Source organism: Hydra vulgaris, chromosome 14 (genome assembly GCF_038396675.1).
Source record: "Hydra vulgaris chromosome 14, alternate assembly HydraT2T_AEP".
NCBI classification, from domain to species: domain Eukaryota; kingdom Metazoa; phylum Cnidaria; class Hydrozoa; order Anthoathecata; family Hydridae; genus Hydra; species Hydra vulgaris.
Genome location: NC_088933.1, coordinates 14,341,241 through 14,353,457, shown reverse-complemented (window position 1 = coordinate 14,353,457; position 12,217 = coordinate 14,341,241). Strand labels below are relative to the sequence as shown.

The following is a 12,217-nucleotide window of genomic DNA, read 5'->3' as shown; positions in this document are numbered from 1 at the left end:
GTAGAATTTTTTTTTTCTTTTGAAAAAGTTTTTCTTCTCTTTTAAAATATTAATTCCCATCTGCAAAATAGATTTTCTCTTGTGACATAAGCAGGGGCGTCCTGTGAAAGGAGGCGTAGGGGGTGTTTAGCTCCCCTACTAACTTTACTAGTCGCCATATTGGATATTGGAGTCGGCAAAATTAGATCTATAATTGGCAGTCGACAAATGTCAGGGTGTTGAGGACTTTTTGTTTTTTTAAGATCCTAGTTGGCAAAAAAAAAATTTTGGCCTTTGTCGGCAAAATTTCTTTTTTTTTTTACATTTATTTTGCTGTTTAACAATAATTAATCAACATATATATACAAGAAAGAAAAAATATGTCTGTAGAACAAAGAAGACAGTAAAATCTTGTCAGCAAGCACTGTACAATAAAAAATAAAAACTGTTCTTTTTTACAATGATCTTTATAAAATAAAGAGTTAAACAGACAGGAGCTCAAAGAAGATGAAAATGACAATACGTCATTGCAATCTTTTAATAGAGCCCCTTTATACATTTTCAATAGAATATAGATATTAAATTAAAAACCTTAATGGACATAAAACTGCTGCGCTAATCAGTAAATCGAAAAAGATCAAATAAAATAAATACTAAAATAATTAAAATTACTTGATGATCCCTTTAAGTACAAATGATTCTCAAATTTTAAAGATTTCATTTTTTATTAGAAACTTAAATGAACTTAATGACTTAGTCATGCATTTGAATCTTTTTTTATAACTATTCCAAATATTTGGTCCTTGGTATGCAATGCTATATTCAGCATATTTATTAAAGTTTTGAGGCAGTTTATATGAGTTACTTATATTTGCTCTTAGATAAAAGTTTTCATTTATGTTTATTTCAAACTTGTTAATAAAGTTTGCAAGAGAGAAATTATTATTGAATCGATACATAAAAATTAAATGCTGATAGATATTTATATCAAAAACATCCATCATTTTCATATCTTTCATTATAGGTTTGGCGTGTTCACGCTTATTTTTAGAGTAACTGCATTTACTCTGTTATGAATTATACCGTTATGTATTAATACCCTATTATGAGAAAAATAAGTTGCGTAACAATAAGTACAAGTACAATATTAATAAGGAAAAACACAGTTTTCATAAAAGTTGCATAAGGGAATAAAATATGAGGGTGAGAATAAAATATGAGGTTGAGTAATTGTCAAGGGACATCAAAAACTCTATTGCCAAAACTTTTTTCGTTGATTTGAATTAAACAAATATTAATGCCTTCTTAAACTGCTACCGCAGTTTTGGCTTACTCTAAGTAAAGAAGTTGATTTAACATGAGCAAAAACTTCCACTGAAAGCGTCGTTTGTATATATTGAGCGTTGGATGGTTAGAAAAAGAATGTTCAAAAGGTGTGGTGTGCTGATATTAAAAAATTAAATGCTAATATTACTAATAGTAGCGTTTCTAATTGTTGCAATATATTGTATTATATGTTTATGACTAATAATTTTCTGAAGTAAAGTTGATTTATTTTCAAAGACCAATTTAACTTCCTAAGTTGCTTCTTATTAATAGAGTTTAACTAAAGACATAAAATTCGAGAGTTCTGCTAAACTCAATGAAAACTATGCAAGTATTGACAAGATTATAGCAGATATGGAAAACACAACCTTAGAAAACAAGATTGGTGAAAGTAAGTAAATAGAATTACATTTAATTAGTTTTTGTAACTTTTAAAGTTATTTATTAACCACTGAATAACATTTTTTTTTTACAATTTTAGTCAATTAGTCAAAAAAATCAAAATTTTAGTAATGACCTCAGAAATAAATCAATTTGTTTTTAATAAATTTGAACAGGAAACCAGATTGGATATATGGCATAACCTTTTTCACGGGTGAGCTGTTGAGTTTTAAAAATACTATTGTGTTAAAACTTAACAACATTTTTATTATTGACAAAGTTTTGTATTGCATCCATATTTTAAGCTAATCTTCTGCAAATTCCATGGGTTATAAAGAACTGTTGCCATGTCACTCAAGCAATCAAAGTCGTGCTTGATAGTGCATAGCATGCATATGATTCGAGGAGCTTAAGATTAGATGTTAATCTCTAAGGTGAACAACTGTTGCAGTGTGAGATCAGTAGCCAACTAATGATTACAACTATAAAAGCTACGCTCACTTTAATCTCTATTATTCTGTTAGATTAATCTCTATTATTCTGTTAGACTAATATCTATTATTCTGTTAGATTAATCTCTATTATTCTGTTAGATTAATCTCTATTATTCTGTTAGTCTTTCTAAAATGTTCCTATCAATGTTTTAAAAAACTGTATACAGCAAGTAACTTTTTCTATTAACTACTCCAGGTCAGGTTCAGCATCATTAAAATAACCTTGCTACTGGTATCATGTTACCCAGCACTACCTGCCCCATGCCTTGCTGCCTTTTAGAGTTTGCCTTTTTTTTAGCCAAAGGAGAAATAAACTCCAACTTAAAAATCTGTCTTAAGCTCTTGATATAGTATAATTTATTATAAATTTAGTTAGAGATGGTATCTTGATAAAAATATTAATCTTAGGCAGATGACAGAAGCACCTGTCACAGCTATTGTCTTGTAAAAAGCCTCTTAGACAAAGACTTTAGGGGTAAGAAGAATAGTTAAACAGCCTCAAACCCCTTCTTCATCTATTAGGGTGGTTTAGATGTAAAACTTTGTTACATTGTTATCTGCCTAGGATGATGAGTGCTGGATCTTCTTGACTATACTTATAGAGTTTTGCTCGTGCCTCCTTGATAATTGCTATCCAACTAGGTTAGCTCTAAAACTCAGTTTAATGGTTTTGAGGCCGGTTGGTAGTAAGGTTTCCTTAACGGAAAGTTATTGATTCCATTAACAGCTTTAAAATATCGGAGAATTAACAGTTTCATGTTTCGAATTAATGGTGCCTCTGTTAATGCTTTTGGTGTGCATTGTCAAAGTCACATAAGAAGCCTTACGTTACAACTTGCATAGACTCATTGATTTGGATTCCGTGCTGTACCTCTGAGTAAGTCAAGTTCTCCTAAAACTTAATCTATGCCCAAAGTAACCAAAAATATTAAACGTAAAATAACCATCCGCACCACCTAATTGTTTTATTATGTTTATTTTTTTTTATTGCCGGTGTCACGAAATAAATGTTCCCCATTACAGAATTTCCCCCCGGCCGAAATATTCTTTCCGGGGGAAAATTTATTTCGAAATAATATTTCCCCCCTCGTAATATCTATTCCCCTATCTGCGAAATAAAGTTTCCTCCGTGATATTAGTTCCCCCTTAATACTTAATAATATACAAATTGACATAACTTGCGCAATTAAATGCGCATATAGATAGATCTAAATGCTAAATGCTACTTTTGGTTCAAATGCTAAATTAACAAAATCTACATAAAAAAACAAAGTTTCGCTTGAATCGAACGCATCTTTCATAATTTTTTTTGTTATATAAAGTTTTTTCATGCAAATCTCTAATAAGTTGCTAACAAATTATACGTTTTATTGTTAAAAAAATAACTTCGTGCAAGTTTAGAACGTTTTTAAATGTTTTGAAAAGGTTGTTTGGAATTTTTGTTTGTATATTTATGATTATGTTATTCAAATCTATATAAGTTTTTTTGTTATGTTTAGTAAAATAATAATATATATTGCAAATAATTTTTATGATATAACTTTCATTTCATATTTATTATAGTTATTTGCTTTCTGTAACGAACACGAATACTTGCTAACGTTTATAATTCAACTAGTTAAATAAAATTACAAATTACTTGCAAAAATAAGTTGTTTTTATTCGATATAATGATTTAGTTATTTTAAACAAGAATATGGAAAATGAAGAAAGTAAAGCTCTGCAAATGTATCTCGGGAAAAATGAATATCCTTCTAATTATACGAAAGACGATAAAAGAAAACTTCGAAAGAAAGCAGAATCTTTCCGGTTGGTACATGGAGATTTATTTCATATCGGAAATGAAAAAAAACTACAACGTGTGGTAACTGGAGAAAATGAACGAAACCGTATAATACAAACTCTCCACAGCAACATAGTTGGAGGATGTCACTTTGGGAAAAACGCCACTATCAAAAAAGCAACTGATAGGTATTGATGGAAGTCGATTTCAAAAGACATACGAAAATTTGTAGCATCCTGCCCTGAATGTCAACGTGCGAATCCTAACAACAAACCATCACATGCGACGCTTCATCCAATCCCAGTACATGACATTTTTCACCGTTGGGGAATAGATCTAATTGGTCCGTTGAAAGAAACTAAGAGCGGAAAGAAATATATTGTAGTAGCAACAGAATACCTTACCAGATGGGCTGAAGTTTATTCCATAGCAGCAAAAGACGCGGAATCTGTTCATCGTTTCATTCTCCGTATGGTATTCAGATTTGGAGCTTGCTACATTCTGCTTCATGACCAAGGACGCGAGTTTTGTAACAAGCTCGTGGAAGATCTTTTATTGATATTAAATATGGAATCCGCCAAAACATCAGCATATCATCCTCAGACTAATGGACTGACAGAAAGGTGATAAATGGTTATACTTTTTTTTATCTTTGTACAGTTTTAATAGTAACTTTAAAATTAGTTTTTTGTTTAAAAAAGGAGCATTAATTGTTTGCTTTAAATACAACAGTTACTAACTAGAATTTATTTATTTAATCTGCACAATAGGTTAACCCAAACATTGATTACCCATTTAATGAAGCTCGTAAACAACGAAGCAAACGACTGGGATGAACTACTGGACCCGGTGGCTTTTGCATATCGAATAAATAAACAAGCTTCTACAAAATACTCTCCCTTTGAGATTATGTATGGAGTTAAAGCTCAGATTCCAATTGATTTAGAAAACCAGACAAGAGAAGTTTTTCAATGGGATACCAAAATCGATGAAGCCAAACAAGGATTACGAATGAAAGATTTCGCTGAAAAAATTGGTGCGAAAAGAAACGCAGCTAAAGAGAACATCGCAATGGCACAAAATATTCAGAAGAAACGTTACGATATTAAACATTCAAGTCAAAAATTTGCAGTTGGCGACAAAGTTTTGAAATGCAACAGACGTAAAGACACACGAATGCGCGATAAGTTGGCCCAGAGATTTCACGGCCCTTACACGATAATAGAGGTTTTGGACAAAGGAGTTTATCGGTTGCAAGATAAAAAAAGAATATTGAAACAAACTGTTAACGGTATCAACTTAAAAAGATGGAGTGAACAACGGGATACAGCTATGTCAAATCAGTCTGATGCCTCCGATCAGAATAATGATGAAGTTATAGCAACAGAAACAATCGATAATCAACAAATGGTTTCAAAATCTGAATACTGGATTTCAAAGTACAATCTGACCATTGGAGATAAACAGATCCTTTTTTCAAACGCATGGTTGAACGACAGAATTATTGATGCAGTCAATAAAATGGTTTCAACACATCTTGGTAACAAAAACATTCAATCAACTCTTCTAGTTCAGACACGATCTGGGTTCAAAGCAGTTACCTGTGAGTCCATCATCATTTTTCACGACGTCAACCATTGGGTGACAACTGCATGTATTGACAGAGAGGTTTTGTATTTAGATAGTCTTCATGGTTCTGTTTCAAACTATGTTAAAACTCAAATGAGACAACTGTATTTTAATTTTGTTAATACCGAGGGTTTTCTTCCAGTAACTGTGGTACCATGCGCACTACAACCGAATGCATCAGACTGTGGTGTTTATGCAGCTGCCTTTGCATTTCAGTTGGTCATTTATGGAAAAGATGGTACGACGCAGACGTTTAAAAACAAAATGATGCGTTCACATCTCATTAGCTGTTTGGAAACATCAATCATCAAACCTTTTCCGATAACCATCTTACGTAAAGGTGAAAAAAATAAAGCGATGCAAACTATTCACATTTAGAACAATTACTGAACAATATTTATAAGTTATTACTGTAAAATGCTGTAAAATACAGGTAATACTGATAAATTACGGTTTTATTTTATTTGGTTCTTTTTTTTTTTTAATGAAATATGGAAGGCATGTGAAAATTTCGCCTTAAGCACCGCCATGCATATCGACGTTCTTGGTATAGGTTCTCGTATTTAACGTTATGGCATGTTATTTTATAATTAAAATAGCGTAACAATAATTATAATAATATAAATAAAAAAACAAACAAACCCTTTATCAAAAAAACCAAAGTTTTGCAACATTTTTAGCGGGGGAACATTTATTACGGGCGGGGATGAAATATTTTATCCTCCCGGAATGTTTATTCTAGAATAAACTTTCCGGGGGGAAGGTTTGTCCCGGTACAAACTTTCCGGGGGGAAAAAAATATGGGGGGAAAATTTGTTTCGCAATACCGGAATATGTAAAAGGTAAATTTACATTGAATATATTACAAGCAGGACTTCTAGAAGATTACAGGATCTTATCATGAAGCCCTTTACAATCTATATCACAACAAAAAATACAATAATCTAATATTCTTCATAATATATATATATATATATATATATATATATATATATATATATATATATATATATATATATATATATATATATATATATATATATATATATATATATATATATATATATATATATATATATATATATATATATATATATATATATTAAACAAAATATAAGTATAAATAAAAATAACTAAAGTACTATAAATGGATATATTTTGTGTTAAAAAGATAACATCCCCTAAAAAGGTACCTTCTTTAATTTAAGACTAAGATCATTTAAAAGAAAAATCAAGACTTGGTAAAACTATTTTATTCCAAAGAAAAGGACCTCAATAAGAAATGAAAAAACTGGTCATTTTTAGTTTGGCAAAATGGCTCTTGGGTGTTTTTACCAACGCAAAGATTACATTTTTTTTTTTAGGTTTCAAATTTTAAAGATTTATAAATACACTAGGTAATATATTTTCTTTACGTTTAAATACAAAACATAAAATATTCAAGACATTAAGTTTGTAAATATTAAAAATTTTCGTTTCTTTAAGAAGTGGTGTTGAGCTTGAAATTCGATTTGCAAAACTAAGTTGTTATGTTTAGTTTTGTGAGCGCTTTCTCATATTATATTTGGATAACTGAATGGCAATAAATAAATGAATAATATAGCTGAGTTAATTTGTGTTTATCTAATATATACCTAGCTTTATATAGAACTCTAAAGTTTCTAGCAATTTTCATGAAAATATCTAGGAATTTTGTAACTTTTTCTCGTTTTTTAAGTATTGAAATGTCAATAAATAAAAGTAAGGCAAGGTATTTTAAATTGTCTTTTTTTTAGAAGTTAGATAAAAAAAGTATCCATTTTGTTTTATCGGTGTTTAATCACAGTCTACTTTTTTTTTAACCTATACGAAATTGTTCAATTATAAGCCTTTTTATTAAAAAATATTTTAATGTCTTCGTATGTTTGAAATAAACTCGTATCTTCCGCAAAAGTTATGGTCGTTAAATTAGAAAGTTTATAAAAATCATTTATATATATAAATATATATATATATATATATATATATATATATATATATATATATATATATATATATATATATATATATATATCAAAAATAAAAGTGGCCCAAATATGGATCTTTGGGGAACACCACATGTTATATTTGTTAATGATTTCGACAAAGATCCCTTGTTATAAATAAATTATTTACGTTTACTAAGATAACTTTTAAACCAATTTAGGGCTTTATCTCTCATATCATAGCTTTCCAATGTATATAAATTTTTAACTCCAGGAATTAAATTTAGAAATAAAATTAAATAAGAAATAAATCAACAACGAGTAAAGCACCTAAAAGTTCAATCTAGGACAGCTTTGATATTGGTAAAAACTATTGATGAAAACAGTAGTTCAAAATTAATTTTTAAATTTTGCAAACTAAAAACATCAAGAGAAAGAGCATGTGGCAAAAATAGTTTAAAAATAAGAAATTCGCATTGAATTTTCGCATTGAAAATTCGCATTCAAAACTTCTCTTTATGTTTCATTTTTTTTAGTTTCATAAGTCGTATAGTTGCTGTTCTAAATTATACAATAAAAAAAGATACTAAAAAAGTTGAAATCCTCTGATAAAAAACAGTTCTAAAATTATTTCGAAAGGTTTAGTGGTTGCAGATAAGTCTATATAGTAACTTAAACTTATACACTGCATTTTTTTGGAATAGTTATATTTTTGTATACAACATAGAAAAACAAAAATAAAAATACCTGATGTTCTCAAAACAATCGGCATCGGTTGATGATTACCATTACCGATGCCGATGCATCGGCAAATTGGTCGATGCATCGGCAGGTTGATACCAATGCTGATGCATCGGTACACCTCTAATACAAATATAAGTTGAAAACTTGTTTACGTTTCTATTTGAAAAAAAAATTTAAGAAGAAGTTTTATAGATAAAAAATGTTACCCTGCTATAGCAAACAGGTAACATCAATGCCTTGTTACCGCCATACTTTTTTTTTCAAATAGAAACGTAAACAAGTTTTCAACTAACTGTAAAAAGTACTAACATAAAAAATGTACAAAACTTTTGCAGTTCTATATATTACTTTTGAAGAAGATTTATTCAAGATACTGATATATGTTAAGAACACGGAGAAAACTTTTTTTCGTTTATATATAATGGATGTTTAATGTTTAGTCTATCAGCTTGCAGATTAAACTAGATTGCAGAATAAGTTTAACCATAACAAAAATTAGCATGAAAAAGTTGGCCATAGTAATGCTACCTTTCAGAAAAACTAAAACAACATATGAACGTAGAAAAAACTAAAACAAGATATGAAGTAGATTAGTTAATTCAATCTGTTCGTTTGTCAAAAAAATTTCAAATTTCTATGATATGTTGGTCAAATACAATTTAGGTTCAATTATAATGTTTAATTTTGATGAACTTAGCATGAAAACTGCTTAACAGCATTTAAAAAAAGCCCCTGCTAAAATAGGAACTGAGTTGATAAGTCATAAGCTCAATCATATTTTTACAGCGGTTTAATTTGTTTATTTTTTGCAGTTAAAAGAAAAATAACCAAAACACCCCTAAATTTGTTTAAAAGTTTGAAGATTGACTGCTTGAAAAAAAATATTTTGCTAAATAAAGTTAAACTCTTAAAAAGTATAGACCTAAAAAAAGCTATATTATACGCAAGAACCATTATGATAAAACAAACATATAGACTAAGTATTATTGCTTTATGACCAACAGTTTTCCAAAAACTCCAAATTTTCAAAACGTTCGCTATCTCGCCCCGTCTTCCTCTATTTGAATTCCACGTATTTAAAATAATTTGCATCTCATAAAACTTGGCGCAAAAAATTATAGTTTATACAAAATATTGCATCAGTTTATCAACCACGAGATATTTTAACTCGTGGAAGCCTGAATATTTTTATCCCCAATTTTATAGCATAGAGTTTTGTTCACGTTACAAATTGTATTTGTAACTGTCGGCATATCATTCACAAAATAATTTTCATTAGTAAGAAACTTTATTGCTTCGGTGAAAACTCAGAAATGTTACCGATAGAAATATAGAAACTTATTAAGAAATCTAATGTGATTAATATTCAAAAAGATATGCGTGATGTTAAAACAACTCTAAATTTCTAAGTAACCTTGTGAAAAAAAGAATAAAATACAAAGAACGTGATAACGAGTTTAAGTAAAAAAAAGTTTTTTAAAAACAGATCTTGACAAAACAATCCACAAATAGATGAACTAGAGGAAAACCCAGTGGGCACGGTTTTTAAAGTGTTTTTTAGACGTTTTTATTACGTTTAAACCTAATAAAAACGTCCAAAAAACGTACCGTGCCCACTGGGAAACCTGATCAAACCTGAAGTGACTATGAAACCTGGAGTGGCAGCAAAATAAAATAAAAGGTAATTAAAAAAAAAATTTAATATACAGTGAAGTGGAATAGTACATTGAGCACGGAAAACAAGAGGTAAAAAAGTACGTAAGATTGTTCAGAAGCTCTTAAAACTCCCATTCTAAATGCTGCGTAAAACTTAAAACTGGTGTGTCCATTAACGAAGATTTTGCAAAGGAAACTGTTAAGAATCGCTGTTATGGGATAAAGATAAAAACAGTTATGGGAAAAAGATAAAAAATAAAGCGGTGAAGGCGAGGTTATTAAAATGTATTATAAAACTTTTGGCTGAGAATTTAGAAATCCTTCCCTATAATTTTTCCACGACTTATGAATTGCTTATGTCACTATCTAGGCGAATCAAAAGAACTTTTTTACTAAAATGCTTGTGACAAAAGTTCAAATTAAAAATCTGCATAATTATTTGTACAATAACATAGTTTCACTCAAGTTCGCTTCGTGTATTCCACCTTAAGGGGTGAAATGTAAAAAGCGAACTTGTCATACTTCAAATCTGAAATTTGACTTAAGCGAAAACTTGAGCTTTTTTTATTTTAAATAAAGTATTCTTTAAAAAGGCATTTAAATAAACAAATTTATAATCTATATAATAAAGATTACAAAGTTAAAAAATGTTACGACTCTGTTTTTGAAATCAATCAATCAATCATTTATTTCACTTTATAAAATAAAATTAATACAAAGCTAGGATCAGTCACAAACAGTTATGTAACTGACAAAAACGTGACGACCTACAAATATTAATCGTAAATTTGTAAAAGTATATAAACTTAATAGTAAATTAATAATAATAATAAAATTAATAATGATAATAAAGTAGTAATAGTTGTAATAATAACAGTAGTAATAACAATAATAATTATAATTATAATAATAACATTAGTAATTTGCAACAGTAGCAATAATAAAAATAATAATGTCAATTATAGAGATAATAATAATGCTTAACAATAACAATATGTGCATAGAAGTGGTCATTTGGGGAAGTGCTATAAATAATACCATATAAGCTATACCTATATTTATTTAAGACACACACATACATTATATATATATATATATATATATATATATATATATATATATATATATATATATATATATATATATATATATATATATATATATACATATATATACATATACATATATATACATATACACACACACATACATATATATATATATATATATATATATATATATATATATATATATATATATATATATATATATATATATACACATACATACATACACATATACACTTACACACACACATATATATATATACACATAAACACACGTACATACACATACATACATACATACCTACATACATACATACATACATACATACATACATACATACATACATACATACATACATACATACATACATACATACATACATACATACATACATACATACATACATTCATACATACATACATACATACATACATACATACATATACATACACACATATATACATATACAAACATACATACATATACATAATCACACATTTGCATATATGTAAATAAACACATATAAATAAATAAGTAAACACATTATACATATACATGTACATACACACAATGCACACTCAGGTTCATACAAATATGTACATATATGGAACAGAAAGGTAAGGAGTAGTAAAAGAGATAACTGAATAGGTTTAAAATAAGGGAAAACTAAAAGCTGTTATAATTTAGAAAGATAGACAGGATTAATTAAAGATATAAGATAGTGAAAATGCTGTGTTGGAATTTTATTGAGTGTTTTTATGAAGGATAAATTTTTTGATATTGGCAATGAAAGCATTTCTAGTAATGTATGGGAGATTTATTTTTATTGAAAGTGGCAGAGAGTTCCAAGAGTGAATTGATTGGTATTTAGTAGATTGAATACCATATTTGCTAGTTTTTTTTTAAGGTAGAGCTAGTTTATAACAAGATGTTGATCTAAGTTTGTAATTATGGATATCACTTGTGAATTTAAAATAGTTGTTGAATGCAATAGGCATGGTATTATGAATGATATCCCACACAAAAACACAGTTTAGCAAGAAGATGAGTTCATCTAACTTCAAGATATTTGATAACCTATACAATAAGTCTGGATTAAAATTACTTGGCTGGAAATGAATTATTCGCATAGATTTATTTTGAAGTTTTATAAGATTTTTAATTTGAGTAGATGAACTTTGCCCCCATATTTG

The 12,217-nt window shown here is 28.5% G+C and overlaps 1 protein-coding gene across 2 annotated transcripts in view; it reads left to right on the top strand.

Annotated features, from left to right (window-relative positions):
- Nucleotides 1-12,217, top strand: part of LOC100211930 (uncharacterized) — a 28,886-nt gene that overhangs the window by 3,448 nt on the left and 13,221 nt on the right. The window contains exons 3-4 of one of the 2 annotated variants that reach the window (XM_065818349.1): nucleotides 1,579-4,586; nucleotides 4,734-6,527. In XM_065818349.1, the coding sequence (XP_065674421.1) occupies nucleotides 4,435-4,586; nucleotides 4,734-5,970 (1,389 nt within the window). In that variant the 5' untranslated portion in view covers nucleotides 1,579-4,434 and the 3' untranslated portion in view covers nucleotides 5,971-6,527. Of the gene's footprint in view, nucleotides 1-1,578; nucleotides 4,587-4,733; nucleotides 6,528-12,217 lie in introns of those variants that run through there. The other variant, XM_065818350.1, reaches the window with a different exon arrangement.